Genomic DNA, 24,254 nt, shown 5'->3' on the forward strand with positions numbered 1-24,254 from the left:
TAACCATCCCAATGAAAAGCTTCTAACGCAAGCTAGTCATCGCCCAGGTCTGTACTTCCATAACAGGAAGTAGGCCACAGCTGGTTGGAGCTGGTAGAGTGGCTGCAAGTATTAAAACTAGTCAACAGCATTTGAAATGGATGCTCCTTGGAGAACTCATCCAACTCTCCCTCACAAAATATCTTTCAAATGCCTTCCTTTGATCCTCATAACCACAAGAATAGTTGCAATGTTTCCAATCTCTCACAGTACCTCCTTCTGGCCAATATCCTGACAAATGTCCTCTAAACATTTTATTCAATGTTCTTAGGCAGTGATTTACAAACTTCTACCATGAACTTCATTTTCAGTATTTATAAACCCAAGGACCCACCCACTGTGCACTCTGTGTTCATCACCATTCTCATTTATGGTGTTTTGTCTTCATGTTTTAAGACATTCTTGAGTTGCTATTCAGACGACTGTGTGAGGCTGTGAATTTTCCAGAAAGAGTGGGTGCTGTCACCACCCACAGCGGATTGTCAGCATCCTGTTGTCACCACCTCGGTCCCCCACCTGGTACGGGATCACCTCATGGTTCTCCCTCACCCATAATAAACAGCAGAACTTCAGAAAACTTCAGATTTATTTTATTGCTGTTGCCCTTGATATTCATGTCTGACCCTACATCAGTTTCACAGTGGTTTAGGTCCTGGGTTTCCTTCAGAGGAAAATAGAGGATGTTGACAAGGGGAGAGGGTTGGGAGCAGGGTCAGGGTCATGTAGGATGGGGAAGGCAGAGGGCAGAGTTTAGGGGCAGGGTGGAGATTGCAGTGAGCAGGGTTATCTCAGGCCAACAATTTGTTCACCACATAACACAGAGGTTTCGTGGACACAGGCAGCTCTTGTCAACTATCACACCTCCTTCCATTCACTGCTCCTACCTCCTTTTCCAGCCCACTGGTTACCTCCATCACTCCCACCTCACCTGACACACTTTCCCACCTCACTTCCTGATACACTTGCCCACCCCTCCTCCATCTCCATATCCTGCTATGCCTCCACTCCTATTCCTGTCACTCTCCCTCCATTACCCTCCACTTCTACATCTCCCCCTCCTTCCTGATTTCTCTCCTCCACTTTCTCTTTTCTGTTCTCTGTATGTCCTCCAGTACCACCCTACCCATTCCCGCCCACTGTTCTCCCTTGCTTCATTCCCCACCTTGAGCAGCTCCCTCCACCAATACCCCACTCCTCCACCAAACACCCTCTTGCCCATTCAATTTCCCCATATCCACTTCTTTCCCCCCCCTCCCCACCCCTCCTGGGCTCCCCCCTCAGGCCTGGTCTTGGTGTCTGACAGCAGCTGACGGTACTAGTTAGAAATGAGCTGCTGGCATGCAGAGGCTGCCTCTGGCTAGGACTGGGTGGTTTTCTGGGCTTTGCTGGAGCCAGCCTTGGGCTTGGTTGGAGTGGGCCCACTTGCATGCTGGGACTCTGGTGTTTTCAATAGGGTGGCCATGTAAACCTTTTTGTGTGTGCCTACCTGCCATGTCTTTAGTGTGGAATCATACATCTGATGGGCAAACAGGCCAGTCCTCTGGATGGGGTTGGGGGGTTTAAGGTTGGCTGTCCGCCTGGCCCACTGGAACAACAGAATCTTGCCAAAGTTCTCCTTGTGTCCTGTCACTCGGGCCAGATCCAGCACCGTCTGGCCCTTGTTGTCAGTGCCCTGGATATCTGCACCTCGCTGGAGAAGGTGGTTGATGCATTGTCCTCTTCCCCCACTCACCGCCATGTGCAAAGCAGAGTGTCCGTCTGCAGTTCTGGTGTTCATGTCAGCCCCTGGAGGCAGATAAAGCAGCAGAGAAGATGGGAGCTCCACCTGACTTGGGGCACTTCCCAGAGGAGCTTAACCACTTGTCCCTGCCACCACAGTCCTTGAGCACTGGTGTAGGTTCCAGCAACACCAGAGATGCTGGAGTTGAGGACTGAACACAGCAAGGTTTCTCACTGCGGCAATAAACCAAGCTGCAGGAGGAACTCTGGTCGAAGGGCAGGAAAGGAATTGTTGACACCGGGTCAAACCTTTTCATCAAGACTGATTGAGGAGAGAGAAGAGAACCAGCTTGAGGAGTAGCGGTGGGGTGGGAAGGGGAATTGGTGAATCAGAGAGGGATGACAGACATATGGGGGAGATGAGGAGTGGAGATGGGAAGGGCAAGGGATGGATGGAGCAGGATGAGAGTGAACGGTGGTGATGGGACCATCAAAGGAGAGGAGGAGGGCAGATGGGATGGAGGGCAAGGAGTCTGATGCATAAAGCCTATGGGTGGGTGCTGAGTAGGCAGATGGAAGCAGGAGAGGGAGGGGATGAAAATGGGTGGGGGGATATTTTGTGAGAAAGGGGATTAAAACGGAGGATGAGAGGTGGATTGGAAGTGGGAGTGGGTAACCCAGAGGGGAGATTTCCTCTTCTGACTTTCACGATGTTCCCCCCCAGAAGATGGGATTGCATTAAACCACACAAACTTCACTGGACCCTTACCATTCATCAGAAGAAATTTGACAGCGTTGATGTGGCCTCTATGAGAAGTGATAAGTAGTGCCACAAAACTACGCTCTGCAATCCAGGCTGCCCTCTGCTCGGCACTCATCCCCCTCAAATTCGGATTGGAATAATCACTGAACTTGGTAGCGCCAAGTGACAGGAGCTGCAAGTCAATGAACAATGTTATGGTCAAATCACACCCCACCCTCATCCACTAAGCACTGGCTTCTGAGCTGTGACACAACAGCTTATCTCCAGAAGGTGGTGGTGAGGAGCAACCACATCAAACCTTGTCAGTCTGTTTGCTGAAGGTGCACCCAGTGTACTGTTGACTCCCACAGTACTGACACCTGACAAAGAGCCCAGGTCTGAAACATTGGTTACCCTTTATTGTTGTGACTTGCTGAGTTTTCTCCAGCACATTTGTGTATTGTGCCCACAGGACTATCAGACCAGGAAAGTATCATGCCCTTGGGGGGTTCTCTGGAGTTCACCCATCTCCTCAGTGCATGCCCTGGGGGCCTGCTATTAACCCACAGGAAAGGGTGGCTGCCTCACCTCTCCTCCATTGACTCCTGTTGCAGAGGGCATTTGAACACCCTCACTGACCAGCTGTTTACCTCCCTTCTTCTTACCATTGAGAGAAGATGGCAACAGTAACAAAGACCTGCAGTTCTAGCATCCAGGCAACAAAATACCCCCTGCGGGGGAGGGGGAGTAAATGCCATTGGTCAATAAATGGTTTCACTTCACTTGCACTAACAGAGAACCAGTCAATCTCTCCAACAGTATGGCATCTGTTTATTAGGAAAATGGGGATCGGGCATGGGGTATAGACAAGTTGATGGGACAGTATCGGAGTGTTGTTCTGATGGATGCTGTGCCTATTCTTGGTGGAAGAGGTTGGCTAGTTTCATTGCTGATTCTTCAAAAGAACACAAGAAATAGGAGGGGAAGCTGAGCAGTAACATGGCTGATTCTGCTCCTTATAACCTGCATCTCATCCCATCCTAAAGCAGAAATATAGGACATGTAATCAGGGGAATAGAATACAATACAGGGGTCATCTCAGAGTTCGGTCTACGCGCATTAGACAAGCCAGATTTGCAAGGATGGTATTAGAAATCAAATTTCAGAAATGGTTTGTTATGTCAGCCTGTTAAGGAACTAACAAAGAACAAACTATTTTATCTCTGTTATTGTGCGATGAGAAATGTAATTCATAATCTACAAATCTAGTATGCACTGAGATCTAGCGATCATAACATGGTAGAATTTTGTATTGCGAATGAAATGGAATTAGATCAACTTGACTCGATCAAGACCAAATAAACTGCAAGGTACGTGTTAGCATTGGCAAATTGGGAAAGTATATTAAAAAAATCATGTCATAAGACCAGCAATGGTAAATATTTAAATAGTTAAAATATAGTTTACAACAAATAACTATCCTTTTAAAACACAAAAAACCAATTGGAAGGAAGCCTACTCTATTAGGAGAAATTAAAGATAAATTTAGATTAAATAATGTTGCCAAAGAAGTTTAAAGAGCATAAAAAGTTCAGAAGTTGACTATCTTCAGATAGGAAGGTGGCAAAGGGATAAGAAATAAATGATCAGCTACAGCTTTATTGACAGAGGGTGCAGGGGCCTTTCTGAGTTTCTGTTTCTGGTGCTCTAGCAGGTTTGGGGCAGATATATATACACCACTGGGAACAAGAAGAATTGAATCACCCTGTTTGACATAGAGTGATGCTTATTCACACGAAGAAGCAAGGGGGAGAAGAGCCTCTTGAAAGTCAACCACTGATGCCACTACATCCCTATCCACCTATGTGAAAGAAACGATCGACCCCACATTGGTCTAATCAGCCACCTCGGAACACAGCGCAACATTAGGCATCATGGTCTTACTCAAGAATGAGGCAGAGATACCTCCTGAATGTTGCCAAGTGCAGCAGCTCGGAACAGGTTCTTCCAGCCATCCTGAGACCACGTCTTCATTCTTATTTTCCCACCACTGATTACACCATTGAATTTCAGGGTGACGTTGTCTGGCATTTCTCCTGTGAAGGATGGGCTCTGTTAAACATGGTAGTTGTGGCCACATTTGAGTACATAATGATTACTGTGAACTGTGAGACATTGTTCAGTATCAATGGGCAAATGGGGTGCAGTGCTGTCTGACAAGATATTAAACAGTTCAGGGGACGTGGGAAAGGCAGGTCAGTGCCATAGGCCACTTAATCAAAACTACAGTAGCCAATGATCTCTGGGATCTTGCTGTACTCGATTGGCAGCAAGATTGATCCCTATAACAATTATTTCATGTTTCCTCACAATGGAGGAGGCCATTCATCCCATGCAATTTCTGCTCGGTTTCAGTTAAATCCCTATTGCCGCCACACCGTGACCAACCTCCAAGCTCACTGACATACTGGGGACAGCACCAAACCCGGGTTGATGGAACTACAGATGCTCCTGAACTTACAATGGGATTGCATATCAGAAAGCCCATCGTAAGTCGAAAAGTGCAGTACCTACCATTTTTTATAATTAACTTTTGAATTCTTTTATTCCACACTGAAAAAAAAAACCATTAACATACACAGCTGAATGCATCCTAGGCATGAAGAATGTCTGAAGCATTGAACTAAAATTAATTGCTGGACAGTGAGGATGGTGGGCATGCTAAAGTTACAGGGTCATCAATTTCACTTGTTCACGTGATCACAACAGAGACTGCGGGCGTGGTTGACAGAGCATGATGAGAGAGTATGCTGTATGATACTCATTGCCCAGCATGGTGAGAGAGTAGCGTATATCGAAAGTGCGGGAACAGATCAGAATTCAAAGTTTGGATTCGAACCATCGCAACTTTGAAAAATCAAGTCGGACCATCATAAGTAGGGGAGGACTTTGTATGAGATAACAGCTCCACTCGCTGTTTCACATTGCCAGTCTCATGACCATATCCCGGAGAACAGAATCCACCCATTGGTGATAAAGTCTGCAGATGTCGGGGGAGTGCGAGGTGGTGGGGTAGGGGGCAAGGGAGACGGAGAACGGAAGGGACTTGTCAATGCTCTGGCATCACTATGTGGGCTCTGGCCTTTAAGTAATTTCCAGGATGCTGCTATGAGAAAGCATGAAAATATAGGTTTGTGCTTTTGTTTTAGCTAAATATATTGGATTAAAGCTTGCTTGACCAGGTATCATAAATTATTCAACAGAATAACAAAGACTACTTGCTTTATGGTTGCCTGGCAAGATAGAGTATGATGGGGAGGTTGGGGCCATACATGGGTCAGGCAGAAGTGGAAACTGCAAAAATTTGTCTGGCCACCGAAATAACACAAGTGGATGGAGCGATAAGGAGAGCTGAGAATTCGAGCTGCCACAGAGCCTTACCCTCATCAAAATAATAGAGCCTCTGGAAGGTGGTGGGGATTGCGGTGATCAGCTCCAGCTTGGATTTCAGCTCCCCTATCTTCATGTCGCTACGACACCCTCTGACTCGAAAGTTCTCCCCTGTTTCCTCCAGGTGTACTCTCAGGTTGAAGGTCCTTTTTCGTGGCATGAGTTGTAGAAAGCCCTGACGGGTAATGTCTCACCTAGACCAAATGCTGACATCGGGATCTCCGTTCTCCAGGTGGGGGTGGGGGCGCTGTCCTTAAAACTACATTAAATCAAAGGCTTTCAAATCATTATTTTTTAAAGTTTTATACTGGGTAAAAAAATTGTTGCGCCCTTTGGGTTCCACTGCTTGTGGCATTAGCTGGTGATTGTGATCAGAGTTTTGTTTGACATCTCCTTGGAGACAGCTTTGCTTCCTCAGCACAGTCTGCAGCAATTCAAATATCTGTCTGGACAGTGAACACTGCATCAACACGATGGTAACGAGACAAATTCTCGCCAGGAATGAGTGAGAGTGTGCAAACAATGAGAAACTTAAGCAAGTCATCCATGGGGAGAAACGGTCAGATAATGTTTCGAGTCAGGACATTTCTTTGAGACAAAGGGAGGATAAAAATGGGGGGATGGGTTACTGGAGAAATTAAGCTGGGAGAGGTGGAGAGACAGATAAGGGAGGAGACAACAAGGTTTGAGAGAACAGAACAGGAGCAAGGAATCGATTGGGAGTTACCTATATCTGGAAAATTCAATGTGCTGGAGAAACTCAACAGGTCACACAGCATTGTTGGAATCTTGGGGTTAAAACATTATGAAAGAAATGATTAATTAATAAGTTTATATGTACTGCATGGTTCAGGGAAAAAGAGGAATGTGATTAAGTGGCAATCACAGCATGGAGCAAAGTTGGCTGAGCAAAATTGTTTGCTCCCAAACTACAGGGAGAGGAAATGCATAAAACGATTTACGAGGAATGCTCAAACTGAGGAGGTGGTGAGTAGCACAGGAGACACAGGCCAGACCAGAACAAAGAATGGCCTGCAAGAAACAAAGGGAATGGAATACCAGTCTAGGAGGAAGATTAAGGCAGGAGGAGGTGTTAAAGAGAACAGCAGAAATTGGCCAGACAGGAACAGAATGGTGATTAGAAATATCTGGGGATGAATTAATTTCTGATCCAATCAACAGGATAGTCTGGCCTGGAGGATTAAGATGGGAGTGCTACACCCCAGATATCTGCAAAACAGGAGATGACTTGTGATAACCCTTATGCAAAAAGATCTAGCAAAGGAAGACAACTTTTGTTCTGTATGATAATGAAATCTAGCAAAGGAAGCCAACTTTTGTTCTGTATGATAAGGTTGATCTATATAAACTGAGCCAACTGGACAATAGGGGTCAGTCTTGGGGAACAGCTCACTGTGCAGGTGACCTATGAACTTACGACTGACCCAGAGCTCTGTTAAGTTTTATTCTTGTGCTGTGTAATAAATTGACTGTTGAACCGAATACCTTCTCCTATCACTTCATTCAAAGAACACGCTGGACTCAGACCACACATAGACTAAATTAAGAGTAAGGTAAAGCCAGAGTCCGACAGTATTCATAGGAAATGAAGGGTGACCAATGTTTCAGACCTAGGCCCTTCATCACGTAGAAACAGTAACAGGTAGATGCCTGTATAAAAAAAAGTGAGGGGAGTGAGAAGGCAGAAGGAGCAGTGGGAGGGGTACAGGCTAACAGTCATGTGGACCCTTTACTTCCTAAAGAATGCTGCGTGACCTGCTGTTTCTCCAGCACGTTTCTGTATTACACTCACCCCAGCATCTGCAGACATGCTGCTGGGCTCTAGCTACCAAGGTGGAATAAATGTGATCATCAAAGTTTAAGTTTGGCCTCACCATGGCAACAGATAAGGCTGAGGACAGGTCTGTGTGGGAATGGTGAGGAGATTGTGTGCATGTGCATGAGAAAGGGAGTGAGTGTGTGTGAATTAGGGTGTATGTGGTGAAAGTGAGACTCAGTTGTGTGTGAGTGTGAGAACCCGTGTTCGCTTGCATCCAAGGGAATTCCACAAGCTCAAGTGTGCTTGAGAGCATATTTGCTGAGTTATGAGGTTGCATGCACACGTGTCTGTGTGAGGCATAGAGAAATATGCTATGCGTGAGTATACATATATAAATATATATATGTGTGTGCAAGAGTTCGTGAATGAGCAGTTATTTGCTTTGAATGCTTTGTGTCAGTATAGTGCACACCTCAGTGGAACTGATTCACAACTTCAGGTGTCAGATCTTGCAGCAAAATATTGACCTTCACCGAAATATCTGCTGATATGTCTCCACACATTGGAGACCAAGTTCAAGATTTCTACACAGAGCAGTTCTCAGTAAGTCCATCGACCTGATATAGTAACTCTGTTCCTCTACACACCTGCACCATTCTTCTTATTTCGCATTTTTAAAAAAAATCCACATTATTCAAATTTAAATTTGGACATGCATATGGTAACAGGACCTTCTGGCCCATGAGTCTGTGCTGCCAATTACACCTTTTTCTTTTCTTTGGCTTGGCTTTGCGGACGAAGATTTATGGAGGGGTATGTCCACGTCTGCTGCAGGCTCGTTGGTGACTGACAAGTCCGATGCGGGACAGGCAGGCACGGTTGCAGCGGTTGCAAGGGAAAATTGGTTGGTTGGGGTTGGGTGTTGGGTTTTTCCTCCTTTGTCTTTTGTCAGTGAGGTGGGCTCTGCGGTCTTCTTCAAAGGAGGTTGCTGCCCGCCGAACTGTGAGGCGCCAAGATGCACGGTTGGAGGCGATATCAGCCCACTGGCAGTGGTCAATGTGGCAGGCACCAAGAGATTTCTTTAAGCAGTCCTCGTCCCTCTTCTTTGGTGCACCTCTGTCTCGGTGGCCAGTGGAAAGCTCGCCATAGAACACGATCTTGGGAAGGCGATGGTTCTCCATTCTGGAGACGTGACCCACCCAGCGCAGTTGGATCTTCAGCAGCATGGATTCGATGCTTGCGGACTCTGCCAGCTCGAGTACTTCGATGTTGGCAATGAAGTCATTCCAATGAATATTGAGGATGGAGTGGAGACAGTGCTGATGGAAGCGTTCTAGGAGCCGTAGGTGATGCCGGTAGAGGACCCATGATTCGGAGCCGAACAGGAGCGTGGGTATGACAATGGCTCTGTACACGCTGATCTTTCTGTGTTTCTTCAGATGGTTGTTTTTCCAGACTCTTTTGTGTAGTCTTCCAAAGGCGCTATTTGCCTTGGCGAGTGTTGTCTATCTCTTTGTCGATCCTTGCATCAGATGAAATGGTGCAGCCGAGGTAGGTAAACTGGTTGACCGTTTTGAGTTTTGTGTGCCCGATGGAGATGTGGGGGGGGGGGGGGGAGGGGCTGGTAGTCATGGTGGGGAGCTGGCTGATGGAGGACCTCAGTTTTCTTCAGGCTGACTTCCAGGCCAAACATTTTGGCAGTTTCCGCAAAACAGGACGTCATGCGCTGGAGAGCTGGCTCTGAATGGGCAACTAAAGCGGCATCGTCTGCAAAGAGTAGTTCACGGACAAGTTGCTCTTGTGTCTTGGTGTGAGCTTGCAGGTGCCTCAGATTGAAGAGACTGCCATTCGTGCAGTACCGGATGTAAACAGCATCTTCATTGTTGAGGTCTTTCATGGCTTGTTTCAGCATCATGCTGAAGAAGATTGAAAAGAGGGTTGGTGCGAGAACGCAGCCTTGCTTCACGCCATTGTTAATGGAGAAGGGTTCGGAGAGCTCATTGCTGTATCTGACACCTAATTAACCTACAACCCCCATGTGCTTTGAAGGGTAGGAGGAAACCCACCAGACACAAGGAGAATGTACAACTCCTTACAAACCAGGTCCGAACCAGGTCCTGGTGTTGAAATAGCGTTGCACAATTGTTTAAAAAAAAGGTCAAAAATCTCCATCAGACCCCAGCAAGCCACCTCCTCTGAGCATTCCTCGGGATGCTGGCCTTGGGCATTTATTTATCCCTATGTACTTCCTGCACCTCCTTTTCCTGATATAGTTAAGGAGCAGTTAGAGTGGGAACTTGCTATCTGTCTGAGTCAGCCAGCCATTGGTGATATTATTTCTCTTGTAGTTTTTTTTTTGCCCTTTGTTTCTTTGTGAGTGGAGGACACTCCCAACCTGACTTGTGGGCATGTCCTCCTACTCTGCATTTCACAACTGTCATGTTCCCACTCATCAATTGATCTCCTGGACTAAAGTGATCAGATAACCATGTTGAGGCCCCAAGCAAAGGCAACTTGTCTTGTGGGTAGCTGCAGAGAATCCAGCTGTCCAGAGGCAGGACTGAACTCTGGGAGCAAGCAGTGATATTCCAGGGGGTAATTTAAGCAATCAGTCCTACAAAGTTCACTTGGTACCAAGTTATACGTAGGAACCACAGAAACCGATACCTTTCATGGGATTTTACCATTAAGAAAAGTCTCTGATGTCCTGGGATTGGTCGTTCACACTGGAATGACCAAAACAGCAAATCTCTGTTTCAGTCTGCCATTTTATAAAGCATACCGACATTGTGGTATATAAAGAGGCAGGACATGCAATACCCCTGTGTCAACGTCGACTGTGACGTATAACATACGTGGGATGTGCATTGCCACTACACTCAACCTTCCTTGAAGGCTGAGGAGAAGGAAGGTTCCAGCCCTTCTGAGAGATAATAATCTTGCGCATGTCCTTAATTCTGACCCTTGGCCATCTGATGTCCCAAATAGATGCCATTTAACATTGCCCCTTGGCCAGGTGATAAGCGATGACATTCAAGACAAGGTCCCAGCAAATCAAACGCTTGTCCACTAGCCAATCTGTATAAAGGTTTACCTAATGGCAGCATCTAAAGAGGTGAGGCTGCGTCGACGTCGACTGTTACGTCGTATTCATTAGCCCAGTTGGTCCTGGAATGCAATTTACACCGCAGGCGCTCTGGGAAAATGACAAGGGGTCTAGGTGAAAAAATGTCAGAACTGGAATGGCACCCCCATTCCGGTTACGAGCTTTTTACACAGCATGAGTTCCGGGAAAAAGGGAATAATTTCCCAGAACACAGCGGCTGAGTAAAAAACATGATGAAAACCATCACTGCTACATTTGCCAATAATTAACACCATTGCCCAGTTTCATTGTCAATTGGACCCAAGCCTTAGTTGGTTAAATTTGTTCCTAGTTATTGGTATCTTTGCCCAAGGAATCAATTCATTCAGACTGGTCAACCTGGAATTCTAGTTTTGAACCTGGTCTTCCAAGGGGAACTGACTGGAGCTCAAGGAAAACCCCAGGACTTTTGGATGTAATGCCAAGAATCAAAATCAATTGTTTTGGAATTTATATCATAGAATATTTCAAAAAGCTGGTGAGTCGTGATACCAAGGAGACAGTGATGCCTTCAAAATATTGGTTAAAACTTCTTAAGTTGAGCTGAATTGTGAAATTACTCTGGATGACAAGAACAGTAATATTCTGTCAAGAGGTAAACTCAAGAACCCTACTGACTGATATTAATTAAAGGATTTGCATGCTTTGTGTATAGAATAATCATATGGGTGGAATGAGTTATTGGGTGGGGGAGTTGAAAGTTTTAACTTGCAGAGGAACAGTAAATAATTGAGGTGGAATATTAGAGGCAAACAGCACATTATTCAGGAAAGATAATAAAATTAAATTTTAAAAACAATAAACAGCAGGAGACCCTGAAATCTCAGATGTGAATGAATGCACTATGTGTTTAGTTGCTGAAGCAGAGGACACACCAAAATTTAACAATAAGCTCAGCAGGTATTTAAAAAGGAATAGGCCACTGCCTTATGGGTGCCAGTCTTCTCAAGGGTAATTACAATTTAGAGTTCAACATCACCAAAATAAATGATGATGGAAAATTAGTTCACACAAAGATGATACAAGTAAAAATTGGTTGTACTCACCGTGAGAAGCATCTGGTACTATTTCAGCCTACAATGTTAACAGAACGTCAAGGAACATAAAATTAAGTTCAAGTCAATAGCTCATTCATTACCGAGCTCCTGTACTGGTATGAAAGCCATGAAGATCAGGCCTTTCCTCTGGAAGTAAAATCAAATCAATGGAAAGGGTTATTGGGCAGCTCTACAAACAGCCACACTGGCTGATGAGCCAAATGACTTCTTCTGTGATGCAACAATTCTCTCATTCTACAGATGGAGCTAAACATGAAGTCCACAGGTACTGGACTCACAAAAGTCTGAGCAGGTCATGCCTGATGAAGCTTGAAATGTTGACTGCCTATTGCTCTCAATGGATGCTGCGTTCCTCCAGCCTTTTTGTGAATTGTACTAGGAATGGATTTAGGTTTGGAATATACTTAAAGCTTAAAGCAAACCCCATATGGAGCAAATTAACCAAAAGATACATTTTTATCACTTTTCCAAAGTCGATGAAAGAGGAAGCCTTTAGATCTTTGACACTGTATGTGTATACATGTTGAGGTCTGAGACTGAATTGATAGACAATTCAAAACCACTTCATGATGAACCATGACCAATCTCGTCTACCATTCCCACTCAAGCCCAACAATGTCTGGACCACAATGCCACAGGCTAGACAGAAATAAACACAAGGATAAATGTACAAGTTGGTATTGAATGAGCCTGACTATTTCTCTGACCCAGCTCCGTCCAATTTGAGCTTCAGCTCACACATCCTCCACAGTGAAAAGATGGCCAACAATCAACATTTGGTCACACACCAGTATCATCACAAGGTACAAGTCCTCAACAAATATAGCAGCCATAGTCGTCGCATCAAGGATTTTGATGAATGTGTAGAGAGAAACAAAGACATTACAGTAACACAGTATTTAATGTTAATTGTAAAAACCCAAACTTGCAACTATAGTTACAATATAATCAGCCTTTACACTATACAAAAACTTCATACTTAATACACCATTCAATAAAAAACACTTGGTAATACAAGTTGGCATCAAAACAAGTGCAAAGGTAAGATTTCCTGATGCAGGCCTTTTCTTTCACTGTAATGCATGGAGGAGGAGCAGATGACAAACTAAGACTGAAAAAGGTTGCACATTCAGGAGAAACCAAACCCTGCCTTTCCAAAATGGAGGAATCCCCCTACACTGAGCAAAATTATTGCCATCACTTTTATAAAGGCAGAACCAAGTTCCCACTGTAATGAGCTCGATATGACCCATCCTCCTAACATTGCAACACCAGTTGCCCAGAACCCAGATAGTGGTGAGCTTTGAAGATTGATAGCGTAGATCTTAGGGGGGAACAGTAGAGGATGATGAAGCAGGACCAGACTGGTACCAGCAGTCCTCCAGCTGAATTCAGCACCAAAGAATGAGGTGGAAGTTTAATGCACCTCTTCTTTACCTTGGGAGTACCTCATAGTTCCATCTCCAAACACTTATCAGATTCCCTTCTGCCAATATGGAGTAGCTGATCCAAGGATAAAAGCAATAAAATTAAAAAGGTAAAAAAAATTAAAACTTTTATTCTACTTCACATTTACTGCATTCATATCTGAATGTCTATCAGTCCTCTAACCATTGCATTAGTGGTATCAACTGCATTCTCAGTGCTATCAAACTCAAAACCAGTGTTCTCAATTACATTGTGAATTTAAAGAGTTCAATGCACCTGTGCACCAGTCCGCTTGATTCAAGTGCTGCTGCACCTTTCTGGCTGACAAAACTGTCTCAGATGTTCATAGAGAATTTAGGGTCAGCAGGCAAGGGAGCCTGTGGCTAAAAGGGCACAAGCTCCACTTCCCTTTCGAGTTGCTCCCAGACCTTGCTCCCAGCAGGTCAGCAGAAGTCAATTGTTGACTCGTTGACAGGACGCTCAGTCTGGCTTTCAAGGTGGAAATGGAAAACAGCCATTTGTGAGAGGTGGGGTAGGATACAGAGTTACCTGCAAGTTTCCAAAAAATTAAAAACGTACTCAAAATCCCCACGTCCACATTTTCCGAAACTTACAAATGCATGTCCTATGTGGATATTAATACAAATATAACCTATACAGAATTAAAGGCAAGGAGTGCAATTTTTGTTTTAAAAAGATGTCATGCTGTAACCATTTTCAAATGATCTTGCTTGTAGAAATTGTAGAATATTAACAGATCAAAGTAGTTGTGTCAAAGGGTGCTTTTGAAAAGGAACTTTTCCATGAGTTTTCTGATCCAAAAACAGTCAGTGAAACATTACTCTTGGAGTCACCACTTACTAGTGAATTTCACACCAGTTCAGTTTGGAATACCCTTTAATTATAAACTCTGTATTTAACAAGGAAGAAGGTGCTCTGCATCCTCCAGTTCCGACTCATCTAGAGAGCAAAGCAATGCCCTCTTTGCTGCTGGGTGTTGCCTCCACCATGTCCCAGAGACAGGGTTCACCCGGCGTGGTGCCAGTTCAGCAATTGCGTGTGGTTAGGAAGTCAGACAAATGTGCTGGAAAGGTTTTCAGTTGATGAAAGAGGTGGTGTTTATAGGACTGTTCTGGAGTTCAGCGTTTGCAAAATAACGCACGTCACGGTCTCTGTCTGATTGCAGGATCAAGACAATCTCTTCAACGGCTTCCACATGAGGGTTATTGGCCTCTGTAAAATATGCTGGGAAGAAGAAAAGGTCAGAGCACTGTTAACTAAAGCCTGCTCTCATTCACTCACTCATCAGAGCACACAATATAGAAGCAGGAGACAGCCCAGACAACTCTGTCTTTCGGTAAGCCAATGTTGAGCCTTGAACAAAGGAGAAGCTGGAGAGACTCAGGGGATCAGGCAGCATCTATAGAGAGAAATGGTCAGTCTACATTTTGAGTCAGGGACCTTTATTGAGACGAGAGCTAGGAGGGGTGAAAAAAAAAGGGAGGAGTGGGGGAAGAAGCTGGGTAGGGGTCAAGCCAGTGTATTGGACAGAAAATGGGAGAGGTGGAAAGATAGGTAGAGAGACCACAGGGAATGTTAAAAAGTGAGGACAAGGGGAGGTGAAGAAATGGAAACAGTGAAACCAGACATAGGTACGGGGCAGGGTCTCCTAAAATTGGAATAATCAATGGTCATACTTTTGGGTTAAGGCTGTTCTAGAGGAACGTAGTAGATTATTCCTCAAGTCTATATTTGGCCACACCCTGGCAGTTGTCAAGGCCATAAATATGGGAATGGTGAAAGAAATTAAAATAATTAGCTACTGAGAGTTCTAGTTTTAACCTATGGAGTTTGGCAAAGCAGTTAGCAAATTCTAAATGATTCTAAATCATTTAGCTGGAGAACGCAACCACAAGGGATCTACCCTGTTAATCCCTCTATGTATTTTAGCACAGGGCAGGGATTGATTGAGTCATCTCTCACCAAACTTGCTCCAAGCCAAGTAAATCCTTCCTTAGGTGTGGAAACCAACTGCACATAATACTACAGATGAAGTGTCAAAGGCCTCCAAATCTGAGCATGACTTCTGTTCTCCAAACCTGAATGGCAAGGTCCCATTTTTCAGCTGAGGTATGAAACCCTTTCTCCATTAGAGCTGACCATAAATGAATTTTCCATGAAAAGTTAACTAGATTAATCCTTCCTCACAGACACACGAGGTACTAAATAATGATACTAAATAATAAGAACTCGATCAGTTTTTGTAACACAGGCTGCGGAGAACATCAGACGAATTAACTTTGGTGGTTTCCAAGGTGTTACAATGTGTTGCATAGGAAGAAATATGGCCTTGGGCCACTGTTTGCCTGTTGTACTACTGGAGAATTGTAATGTACTTTTTCACAAAATAAATTCAGAGATTCATGGACAAATATAAGAAAACACAGCATTTCAGAAATTCTTGCACTCAGTGCCCAAACTAATGAAGGCAAGTACACCATACATCTTCTTCACCTTCCTGTCTTCTTGCAACTTCACTTTCAGGGAGTTTTGTACTACACGCCTGGGTCTCTTTGTTCCATACCATTCTCCAGGGACCTCTCAATCACTGTGCAAGTCTTGCCATCGTTTAACTTCCCACAGTTTATCACTTTGCACTTGACGGAATTAAATTCTATCTGCCATTTTGATGCCTACTTTCCCAGTTTATCTAGATCTTCTTGTAATCATAACCTTCCTCAATGTCCTATACCACCGATTTTGGTGTCATTCGTAAAATTACTAATTATGCCATCTACATCCTCATCCAAATCGTTAACAGGAATGACAAATAACAGGAGATCCAGCACCCACCCTTGCAGACCAAGGGCGGTGAACCTCTGCACGTGTCTGGGCATCAGGTCAAGTGTCACCTGCTGTTCAGAATTGGTCAAGCTGTGACCCGAAAAGTCAACTTTTTTCGTCTTTCTACGGATGCTGCCTGACCAGTTGAGTGTTTCCAGTAGTTTATACACTAAGATGTCTGTAGTTGGGAAAATGCTTGAAGCTATCATTAAAGAAATAGAGAGGCACCTGGAGTGAAATGGATCCATCAGGCAGACACAGCATGGATTCAGCAAAGGCGGGTTCTGATTGACCAATTTACTGGAATTCTTTGAGGATATAACAAGTGATAGAGGGGAGCAGGTGGACATTATTTACCTGAATTTCCAGAAGGCATTTGATAAGGTGCACCTAGAAGATTGATAAATAAGGATGCATGGAATTGGGGATGATGCATGGACAGAATAGAAAGCAGAGAACTGGGGTGCAGGGGTGTCTTTCTGGTTGGCAATCAGTGGTGAGCGGGATACTGAAGGGGTCAGTGCTGGGCCTGCAATGGACATAAATGATCTGGAAGAGGGGACAGTGTAGTGTATCTAAGTTTGTTGATGACACCAAATTGAGTGAAAAAGCAAATTGTGCTGAGGATACGGAGAGTCTGCAGAGAGATTATAGATAGGTTAAGTGAGTGGGAAAGGATCTGGCAGATTGGAGTACAATGTTAGTAAATGTGAGGTTATCCACTTGGGAAGGTAAAATGGAAGATCAGGTTATTATTTAAATGGCAAGTGATTGCCACATGTGGCCGTGCAGAAGGACTTGGGAGTGCAAAAGGTTGGTTTGCAGGTGTAGCAGGCTATCAAGAAGGCAAATGGAATGCTGACCTTCATTGGTAGAGGGATTGAATTTAAAAGCAGGCAGGTTATGCTGCAACTGTAGACAGTACTGGTGAGACCACATCTGGAGTACTGCATGTAGTTCTGATCTCCTTACTTGAGGAAGGATGTACTGGCTTTGGAGGCGGTGCAGAGGAGGTTCACCAGATTGATTCCAGGGATGAATGAATTTGCCTGAGGAGAGATTGAATCAGCTGGGACTTCGAATTTTGAAGACTAAGAGAGGATCTTATAGAAACATAAAATTATGAAAGGCATAGCTAAGATTGAAGTAGGTAAGTTGCTTTCATTGGTAGGGAGACCAGAACTAGGGAACATTGCCTCAAGATTCAGGGTAGTAAATTTTGGACAGAGATGAGGAGGAACTGTTTTTCCCAGAGGGTGGGGAATCTCTGGAATTCACTGCCCATTGAAGCAGTGGAGGCTACCTCAGTAAATACATTTAAGACAAGGATGGATAGATTTGTACATAGTAAAGGAATTAAGGGATATGGGGAAAAGGCAAATAGGTGGAGATGAGCCAATCATCAGATCAGCCATGATCATATTGAATGGTGGAGCAGGCACAAAGGGCTGGATGGCCAACTCCTGCTCCTATTTCTTATGTTCTTATGTTGTGCCCTCTTGTGGGCAAGTCACTGAACAGGCATGCCATATTGTTATTACAAAGGTTGGGTACTCAGAAATGAAAGCAGCCACACCTTTTCATGGAAGGGATTATAGAATTCTCTTTACTAAAGTAATATGGACATTAGCAAATGAAAATTTGTAAGCAGAGGTGAATAGAATTTTATTAGATAAATGCTTCAAAGGGCATGGAGCCAACATAGAAAAAACAATCAAGGTATGAATGAGTACAAAGGCAAAATCTAAAACATATCCAATTCCAAACGTCAACATCCAGTTAAGAAGAGGTGGCTCGCTACCTGAATATCAGCTATTGGAATTCCACACATTGTCCACTGTTTTGAACCAGTGATGCCTTCATTGAAGAATGCTTTATACCTTCAAACTTCCAAAAGGAATTCAATCAAATTTTCAGAGAAAGATAATCAATTTGAAATGTTAACTGTTTCTCTTGACAAAAGTTGCCTGACCTCCCAAGTTTCTCCAACATGCTCTGTTATCATTGTGTTCTCATACTTGCCTTTCTCCAGCAAGGTATGCCTCAGTGTCTTGGCCAGCAGCACCCGAACATTGGGGACCGGATCAGTGGCTAAACCCAGCAGGCTGGGAAGAAGATGTTCCACAAACTGATTTACTGGCATGCATTCTTCCTCTACTATTGCCTGTGCAAGAACAAGAGAGAATTTTTTTCCTCATTTCGTGTGATTTACCTTTCCTAAAGTTTTCTTGGTTTTTGAGGGGTACCAATTCTGTGAAATATTACTGCCAGAAAATTCAAAATAACTAGTGGTATGACTTCAGACCAATTTGACCGATAATTTTAATTTTTTTGAGGCTGTTGCTAGTTCTGGACCCAATTATGGCAATCAGATGCGAGTTCCGCTTCGAATCTTGAAGTGATTTTGGGGTCTAGAACACATGATGGCATTATTCCAAATGCAATGTTCCCTTTGGGATGTCGGTAAGGAACTGGTAGCAGGTTGTCCTGGGGACCCTAGTTGGTGGTTTTATAATCAGAGCCAACTTAAGAGGGAGATCAGGAGGTAAGTGAGAAATTTACTCAAATCTTTGGGCACACTACCTCTGCCACCCCACCATGTTTTCACCACCAGCACAGAGCCCAAATGTATGTTCATACTCCCTTCAGCCCTACTCAATTACCCTTCTCACCCTCCCTCTATACCACCTTCCCAAACTCAACTGTTTATCAGAATGTTGCTGGGACTCTAGGGACTGAGTTACAGGGAAAGGTTAAACAGGTTAGGACCTTATTCCCTAGAGTGTAGAAGAATGAGTGAGATTTGATAGTGATTTACAAGATTATGAGAGGCAGAGATAAGAGTAAATACAAGTAAGCTTTTTCATTGAGGTTAGGTGAGATACAAACCAGAGGACATGGGTTCAGAGTGAAAGGGGAAAAGTTTAAGAGGAACATTAGGAAGAGCTTCTTCACACAAATAGTAGTGGGAGTGTGGAATGAGCTACCTGCTGAAGTGGTGAACGCCGGCTCAATTTTAACATTTAAATAAAATTTGGACATTTGGATTGGAGGGAAATGAACTTTGTGCAGGTCAGTGGCACTAGGCAGATTAATAATTCAGCCAGATTTTGTTCTGTTGTTTTATGGCTACAGACACTATGCTCAAGTCCCATTCCCACTGCACAATCAGTGGGTTTTGGCCTAGGTCCAAAGTGAATTTTGATGTGGTGGGAGAGTAATTAAAATGGTCATAATTCTATATATTGATTCCATTGTAATGCATCCTTCAGGGATCTTTGGAATTTCATTTTTGCATCACAACCCCAATGACCTTTTGTGAAGTAAATATCTCTAGCCCCTTTCACACTGGCACCTTGTTCCAGTAATTAATGGCCAACCTACTCTTTAATTGGCACGCAGGCGTCATCAGTTGCCAGGGATGATACTACCAAGGTAGGTAGTATCGTTCCCGGTGTCTGATGATCCCTGCGTGCCAATTAGCCTAGTGTGAAGGGAAGCAGATATAAACTACAGACAAACTCGCTTTAGTTAAAGTAATCACCCCAATATAAGAAATTATTTTGGAGAGACTCAGGAGACTGTAGATGCTGGAGCAGCATCAGTGGGAGAAAAAGAAAGGTCAATATTTTGAGCCAAAACTTGATAAAGGGGTTAACCTCAAAAGGTTGACCATTCTTTTCCTCTCACCAATGCTGCTTGACCTGCCAAGTTTCTCCAGCAGATTGCATTAGGCAAGAGATTATTTTACTTGCTTGCTCACGAACCTGGCAAATGAAAGCAAATGCTTGCCGACCAGTCCACCTGGCACAGTGGCAGAACCGAAGATCGAGTTCATTCATGAAGTTCACGGCTAACGAGTCTGTTGCAGACGCATAGAGCTTCCTCAGGATCTCTACCACCTGTTCACAAATCACAATGCTACCTGTTTAGTGAGCATTAGCAACAGGAAAAGGATCTGCTTCAGCTAAATATTTGAAGTTGTCTATTAATCAACACAGTCCGAACCCTTTCAAAGCAAGCTTGATTTGGCTGGCTGCTCTTGTATGTGCATCTTCTCACTGACTTTGTTAAAGTTTCATTGTTCAATTCTAAAATGCTGACCCTGGAAACTTTAACATCTCATTTCTCGACATTTTCAAACATTTGCAATTTTTCCTATTTTATTTCAAGCCAACTTCTAAAAAAGTTTTTTCTCCTTTTGGTAGATGTAGACCTTATAGGTCTCTCCTGGATGATTCCTCACGCCTAATTTTCTGATTATGCAGAAGTCCTCATCATCATCAATAGAACCACAAACAGGCATCACATCTGGAGGTCGGAGTGTCCCCAAAATCTGAAACGCTCACATCTGGTGGTCGGAGTGTCCCCAAAATCTGAAACGCTCACATCTGGTGGTCGGAGTATCCCCAAAATCTGAAACGCTCACATCTGGTGGTCGGAGTGTCCCCAAAATCTGAAACGCTCACATCTGGTGGTCAGAGTATCCCCAAAATCTAAAATGCTCACATCTGGTGGTCGGAGTATCCCTTTGATCTAAAATGCTCACACCTGGTGGTCGGGGTATCCCTACAATCTAAAATGCTCACATCTGGTGGTCGGGGTAGCCTCAAATCCTAAATGCTCACATCTGGCGGTCGGGGTATGCCTCAAATCCTAAATGCTCACATTTGGTGGTCGGGATATCCCTACAATCTAAAATGCTCACATCTGGTGGTCGGGGTATCCCTACAATCTAAAATGCTCACATCTGGTGGTCGGGGGTATCCCTACAATCTAAAAGCTCACATCTGGTGGTCAGGGTATCCCTACAATCTAAAATGCTCACATCTAGTGGTCGGGGTATCCCTACAATCTAAAATGGTCACATCTGGTGGTTGGGATATCCCTACAATCTAAAATGGTCACATCTGGTGGTTGGGGTATCCCTACAATCTAAAATGGTCACATCTGGTGGTTGGGGTATTCCTAAAATCTAAAATGCTAATTTAAGCAATTGTTTGAAAACCATCTTTTAGAAAAATAGCAAGATAATGTTACGGATAAATGAACACCGTCAACGTTGGCAGAAAGGAGAAATTGTCACAGCTTAGTTTATGTATCTATTTTCCATTCTGTGCTTACTGTGAAGCCTCCTTGGAATGATCCCCCAAGCATGGAAGATAAAGCCACAGCTTTAAGCTCAAATCCCAAGTGAAAGTTAACAAGAGTGGTGCACTACTAAAATTAGATTGAACGATAGCTTGAAATGGTAACATTTGTCTTGTGCTTACCAGCTTGAAGGAAATCCACCGAACCTCAGCAACTTTATCGGAACAGAGAGATAGAGCGATGTGTCGCAAGTAGTCATGTACATCATTTGGGTTGTAGAGCTCCAGTAGCAAAATTACTTGTCTGAAATAAGCCAAGGCTACATCAGTGTTGGCTTAAAGTGGAACTCAAAACACTAGTTTGTCTCGCATGGGATCTGCCCACATATCTCTAGTTTAAAACCATAATTACCATAGTAATTCACTCCCAATTCCTTTGGATGATCTATTTCATATAAAAGTTTTGGTAAACTGTCAGTAGGAACATCGTCTTAGGTAATTTTTCATTCTCTACTCAGGGACCTAATATATATATTATATATATATATATATATATATATATATGTTTATTCTTCAAAAGTATGTAATGGTATTTCAACACATCACCAAGCCAGAGCAAGAGCAGGGACATGATCTGAAACCATTTTATTTGTAATACTAATTATATTAAATATATTAATTACTATGTTTTACAAATTATCATTCAAATGTTATAGAACATAAAAGCCAAATTTAGAACACAAAAACAGGCTGTTCAGCCTGATTACCATTGACACATATCTTAGCCTTAATTTTATGTGTCTCCATTGGTCCCAAACTCAGAGTCAGAAAGATACAGCATGGAAACAGGCCCTTCAGCTCAGAGTTCGTACTGACCATTAACTACCCATTATAAGAGTGGAAGAGAGGATCACTGGAGTCTCCCCCCACATCGACGTTAACTAGCAGGATCGTTGTCTGAAGAGGGCAGGCAAAATCACTCCTTTCATCCTGCATGCAGGATCTTTCAGCTGCTCCCGTCGGGGAAGAGATACAGGAGTGTCAGAGCCAGCACCACCAGGCTGAGGAACAGCTTCTTCCCAGGGGCAGTGAGAATCCTGAATAATCAGACTAAACACCCAAGACTCTCATGTGCACAAAACACCATCTATTTATTTATTTTAATAAATAAAATACCTGTCCTGGAATATATTATTTGTAGGTGTGTCATGTCTGATTGTGTGTCTGCATGTTTTGCATCGAGCACCGGAGAACACTGTTTTGTCAGGCTTTACTTGTACCATCAGATGACAAATTTATGCTAATTCAACATAAATCCCATTCTCCATACCTTCTATCAACTTTACAGATTTTGCCCCTCAGCTATACACCAGAGGTAATTTAAGGTGGCCCATTAACTTCCTCCGCACACATTCTAGGGATATGGAAGGAAACTGGAGCACCCAGGAGAAACCCATGTGGTCACAGGGAGAACAAGCCAACAACTATCATCAGGGGTGAACCTGGGTCAACGAGCTACGTCACCCAATATCATCTTTTTTTCTTTCAGTTGCCTGTCTAATTTATCTTTATACACTGGCACTTTTTTCTGCTGGGAACTTTAACTTGTAGGCATACTTACAGTAGTTTTACATTCTTGTGAATAAAGCTTCACCATCTTTCTGTCTGAATTTTGCTTCTTCTACCTCATGTCCACGTTGTCTCTTTCTAGATCCCTTAATCTGTATATATTCTACAGCATCGTCCCTATTCCTTCAACAAGACCACAATTTACCTCCAGCAGTTTAAACACTGAAGCAGATGCATCGAGCCATGTGATGTGATGCCCAATGGACCAATAACTTTTGTACCAAAGTGCTGGTGAGCAGCTGTGAATTGAAGAGCTTTGAAGTGGATTGCTCAAGAAAGAATTGGGCTATTGAAGGTCAGTGAAACAAAGGGTGCTTAAATTTCCTTTTGTTCACAGTCCAACCAGTGAATTATACCCTTATGTAATTACCATGATGCCATTTAGGACATTGCTCTTAAAAGTTTACAACTGAGCAACGACAGAATTGTAACTGCATCAATTTGAGACACCTGCTTACAGCTCATTTTTCTTCAATAAATGGAACCAGGCCAACTAATTTGACGTTTTCAATCGATGAAGAAGAGTTTCCAATCTCACAACATAGTGACAACAGTTTCACATCTCTACCTGATGTGCAGAATGCCCAGAACACCTACTCTGCTAATTCGTATCGAAACCGCCAATTCCTGCTGTTATCCGTGACCATGAACTCTTGGAACTGGTACAGGTATTCACGGCGCTTGTCCATGTGCAGCAGCTGTGAACAAACAGAATACAATAAGCACCAGGGAGAACAGATGCAAGCAGCTAAATACACAAAACCAGTCATTCTCCAATGTGTCCTGGGAGGGGGGGGCCATGGAACATTTAAGGCCACTGACTGAAATCATAAATTTTTTATTTTTTTTAATGTTGTCGGTCAGAGAGAAGTTCAGAAGAAACCTCAAAGGGAAGGGGGAATCATAAACTTTGAGCAGAGTGCTAAAGTGGCCATAGCCAAAAAGTTGAGAATGGCTGTTGTTAGGTCTGCTTTGTTCATGAATGAGTGAGTCAGACACCAGACTGAGTCGAAATCAAGGTTCTTTGTTCTTTATTGCCGGATTGTAACACTTGCAACTAACAGTGTTAGTTGGAGAAGGCGCATTCTGCCGTTATCAGCAAGTGGTGTTTTTTTTTATACCTTAGGATACGTACTTAGTAAATTATCATACCATTACATTGTCCAATGAATAAACTGTTGCTATCCTTCTCTGCTAGCTTCCTGCACATCAATTTGTCATCCCCACTCTTATCTTGAGAGTACAAGGTCACAACTGCATCTTGTTAAGCCCAGCACTGGGTGACTCCTTCTACATTCCCAGCTCATGATGTTTTTACCCAACACTGTGC

At 43.6% G+C, this 24,254-nt stretch overlaps 2 protein-coding genes and 1 long non-coding RNA gene across 13 annotated transcripts in view; 1 reads left to right on the forward strand and 2 right to left on the reverse strand.

Annotated features, from left to right (window-relative positions):
• Positions 1 to 335: 335 nt before the first annotated feature.
• LOC138736027 (ankyrin repeat domain-containing protein 60-like) lies at positions 336 to 12,121 on the reverse strand. 4 transcript variants are annotated; one of them, XM_069884831.1, is made up of 5 exons: positions 5,942 to 6,323; positions 4,466 to 4,596; positions 2,528 to 2,693; positions 1,526 to 1,824; positions 336 to 700 (listed from the first exon to the last, which is right to left on the reverse strand). In XM_069884831.1, the coding sequence occupies exons 1-5, from the start codon at positions 6,108 to 6,110 to the stop codon at positions 572 to 574; spliced, it is 894 nt and encodes a 297-aa protein (XP_069740932.1). In that variant the 5' UTR covers positions 6,111 to 6,323; the 3' UTR covers positions 336 to 571. The 4 variants fall into 4 exon arrangements, with proteins under 4 accessions (XP_069740932.1, XP_069740931.1, XP_069740930.1 ...); XM_069884830.1 differs by adding an exon at positions 11,922 to 12,121 and having other exon boundaries at positions 613 to 1,824; positions 5,942 to 6,144; XM_069884829.1 differs by adding an exon at positions 11,922 to 12,121 and having other exon boundaries at positions 613 to 1,824; positions 5,942 to 6,209.
• LOC138736029 (uncharacterized) lies at positions 6,332 to 22,482 on the forward strand. 4 transcript variants are annotated; one of them, XR_011340062.1, is made up of 5 exons: positions 6,332 to 6,426; positions 8,196 to 8,333; positions 14,548 to 14,718; positions 15,380 to 15,491; positions 22,118 to 22,482. It is a non-coding gene; the product is annotated as an uncharacterized lncRNA (long non-coding RNA). The 4 variants fall into 4 exon arrangements; XR_011340061.1 differs by lacking the exon at positions 15,380 to 15,491 and having other exon boundaries at positions 8,191 to 8,333; XR_011340060.1 differs by lacking the exon at positions 15,380 to 15,491.
• Positions 12,816 to 24,254, reverse strand: part of ppp4r1l (protein phosphatase 4, regulatory subunit 1-like) — a 58,999-nt gene continuing 47,560 nt past the window's right edge. For 3 of the 5 annotated variants that reach the window (XM_069884825.1, XM_069884827.1, XM_069884828.1), the window contains 5 exons: positions 23,522 to 23,622; positions 21,479 to 21,599; positions 19,973 to 20,107; positions 18,228 to 18,369; positions 12,816 to 14,606 (listed from right to left, as the gene is read on the reverse strand). In XM_069884825.1, coding sequence (XP_069740926.1) covers positions 14,458 to 14,606; positions 18,228 to 18,369; positions 19,973 to 20,107; positions 21,479 to 21,599; positions 23,522 to 23,622 — 648 coding nt within the window. In that variant the 3' untranslated portion in view covers positions 12,816 to 14,457. Of the gene's footprint in view, positions 14,607 to 17,068; positions 17,255 to 18,006; positions 18,370 to 19,972; positions 20,108 to 21,478; positions 21,600 to 23,521; positions 23,623 to 24,254 lie in introns of all 5 variants that reach the window. The other 2 variants (XR_011340058.1, XR_011340059.1) reach the window with 2 other exon arrangements.

The sequence above is a fragment of the Narcine bancroftii genome, chromosome 6 (genome assembly GCF_036971445.1).
Source record: "Narcine bancroftii isolate sNarBan1 chromosome 6, sNarBan1.hap1, whole genome shotgun sequence".
Taxonomy (NCBI): domain Eukaryota; kingdom Metazoa; phylum Chordata; class Chondrichthyes; order Torpediniformes; family Narcinidae; genus Narcine; species Narcine bancroftii.

Bases quoted from the DNA above. Each gene is read 5' to 3' on its own strand.
- LOC138736027 (XM_069884831.1), bottom strand. From the start codon at position 6,110: ATGCCACGAAAAAGGACCTTCAACCTGAGAGTACACCTGGAGGAAACA. The intron at 2,694-4,465 runs GTATCTCTGCCT...ATTGACTTGCAG, and splicing joins CACTTGGCAACATTCAGGAG to CTCCTGTCACTTGGCGCTAC. The intron at 701-1,525 runs GTAGGCACACAC...TTTCCTCTGAAG, and splicing joins CCACACTAAAGACATGGCAG to GAAACCCAGGACCTAAACCA.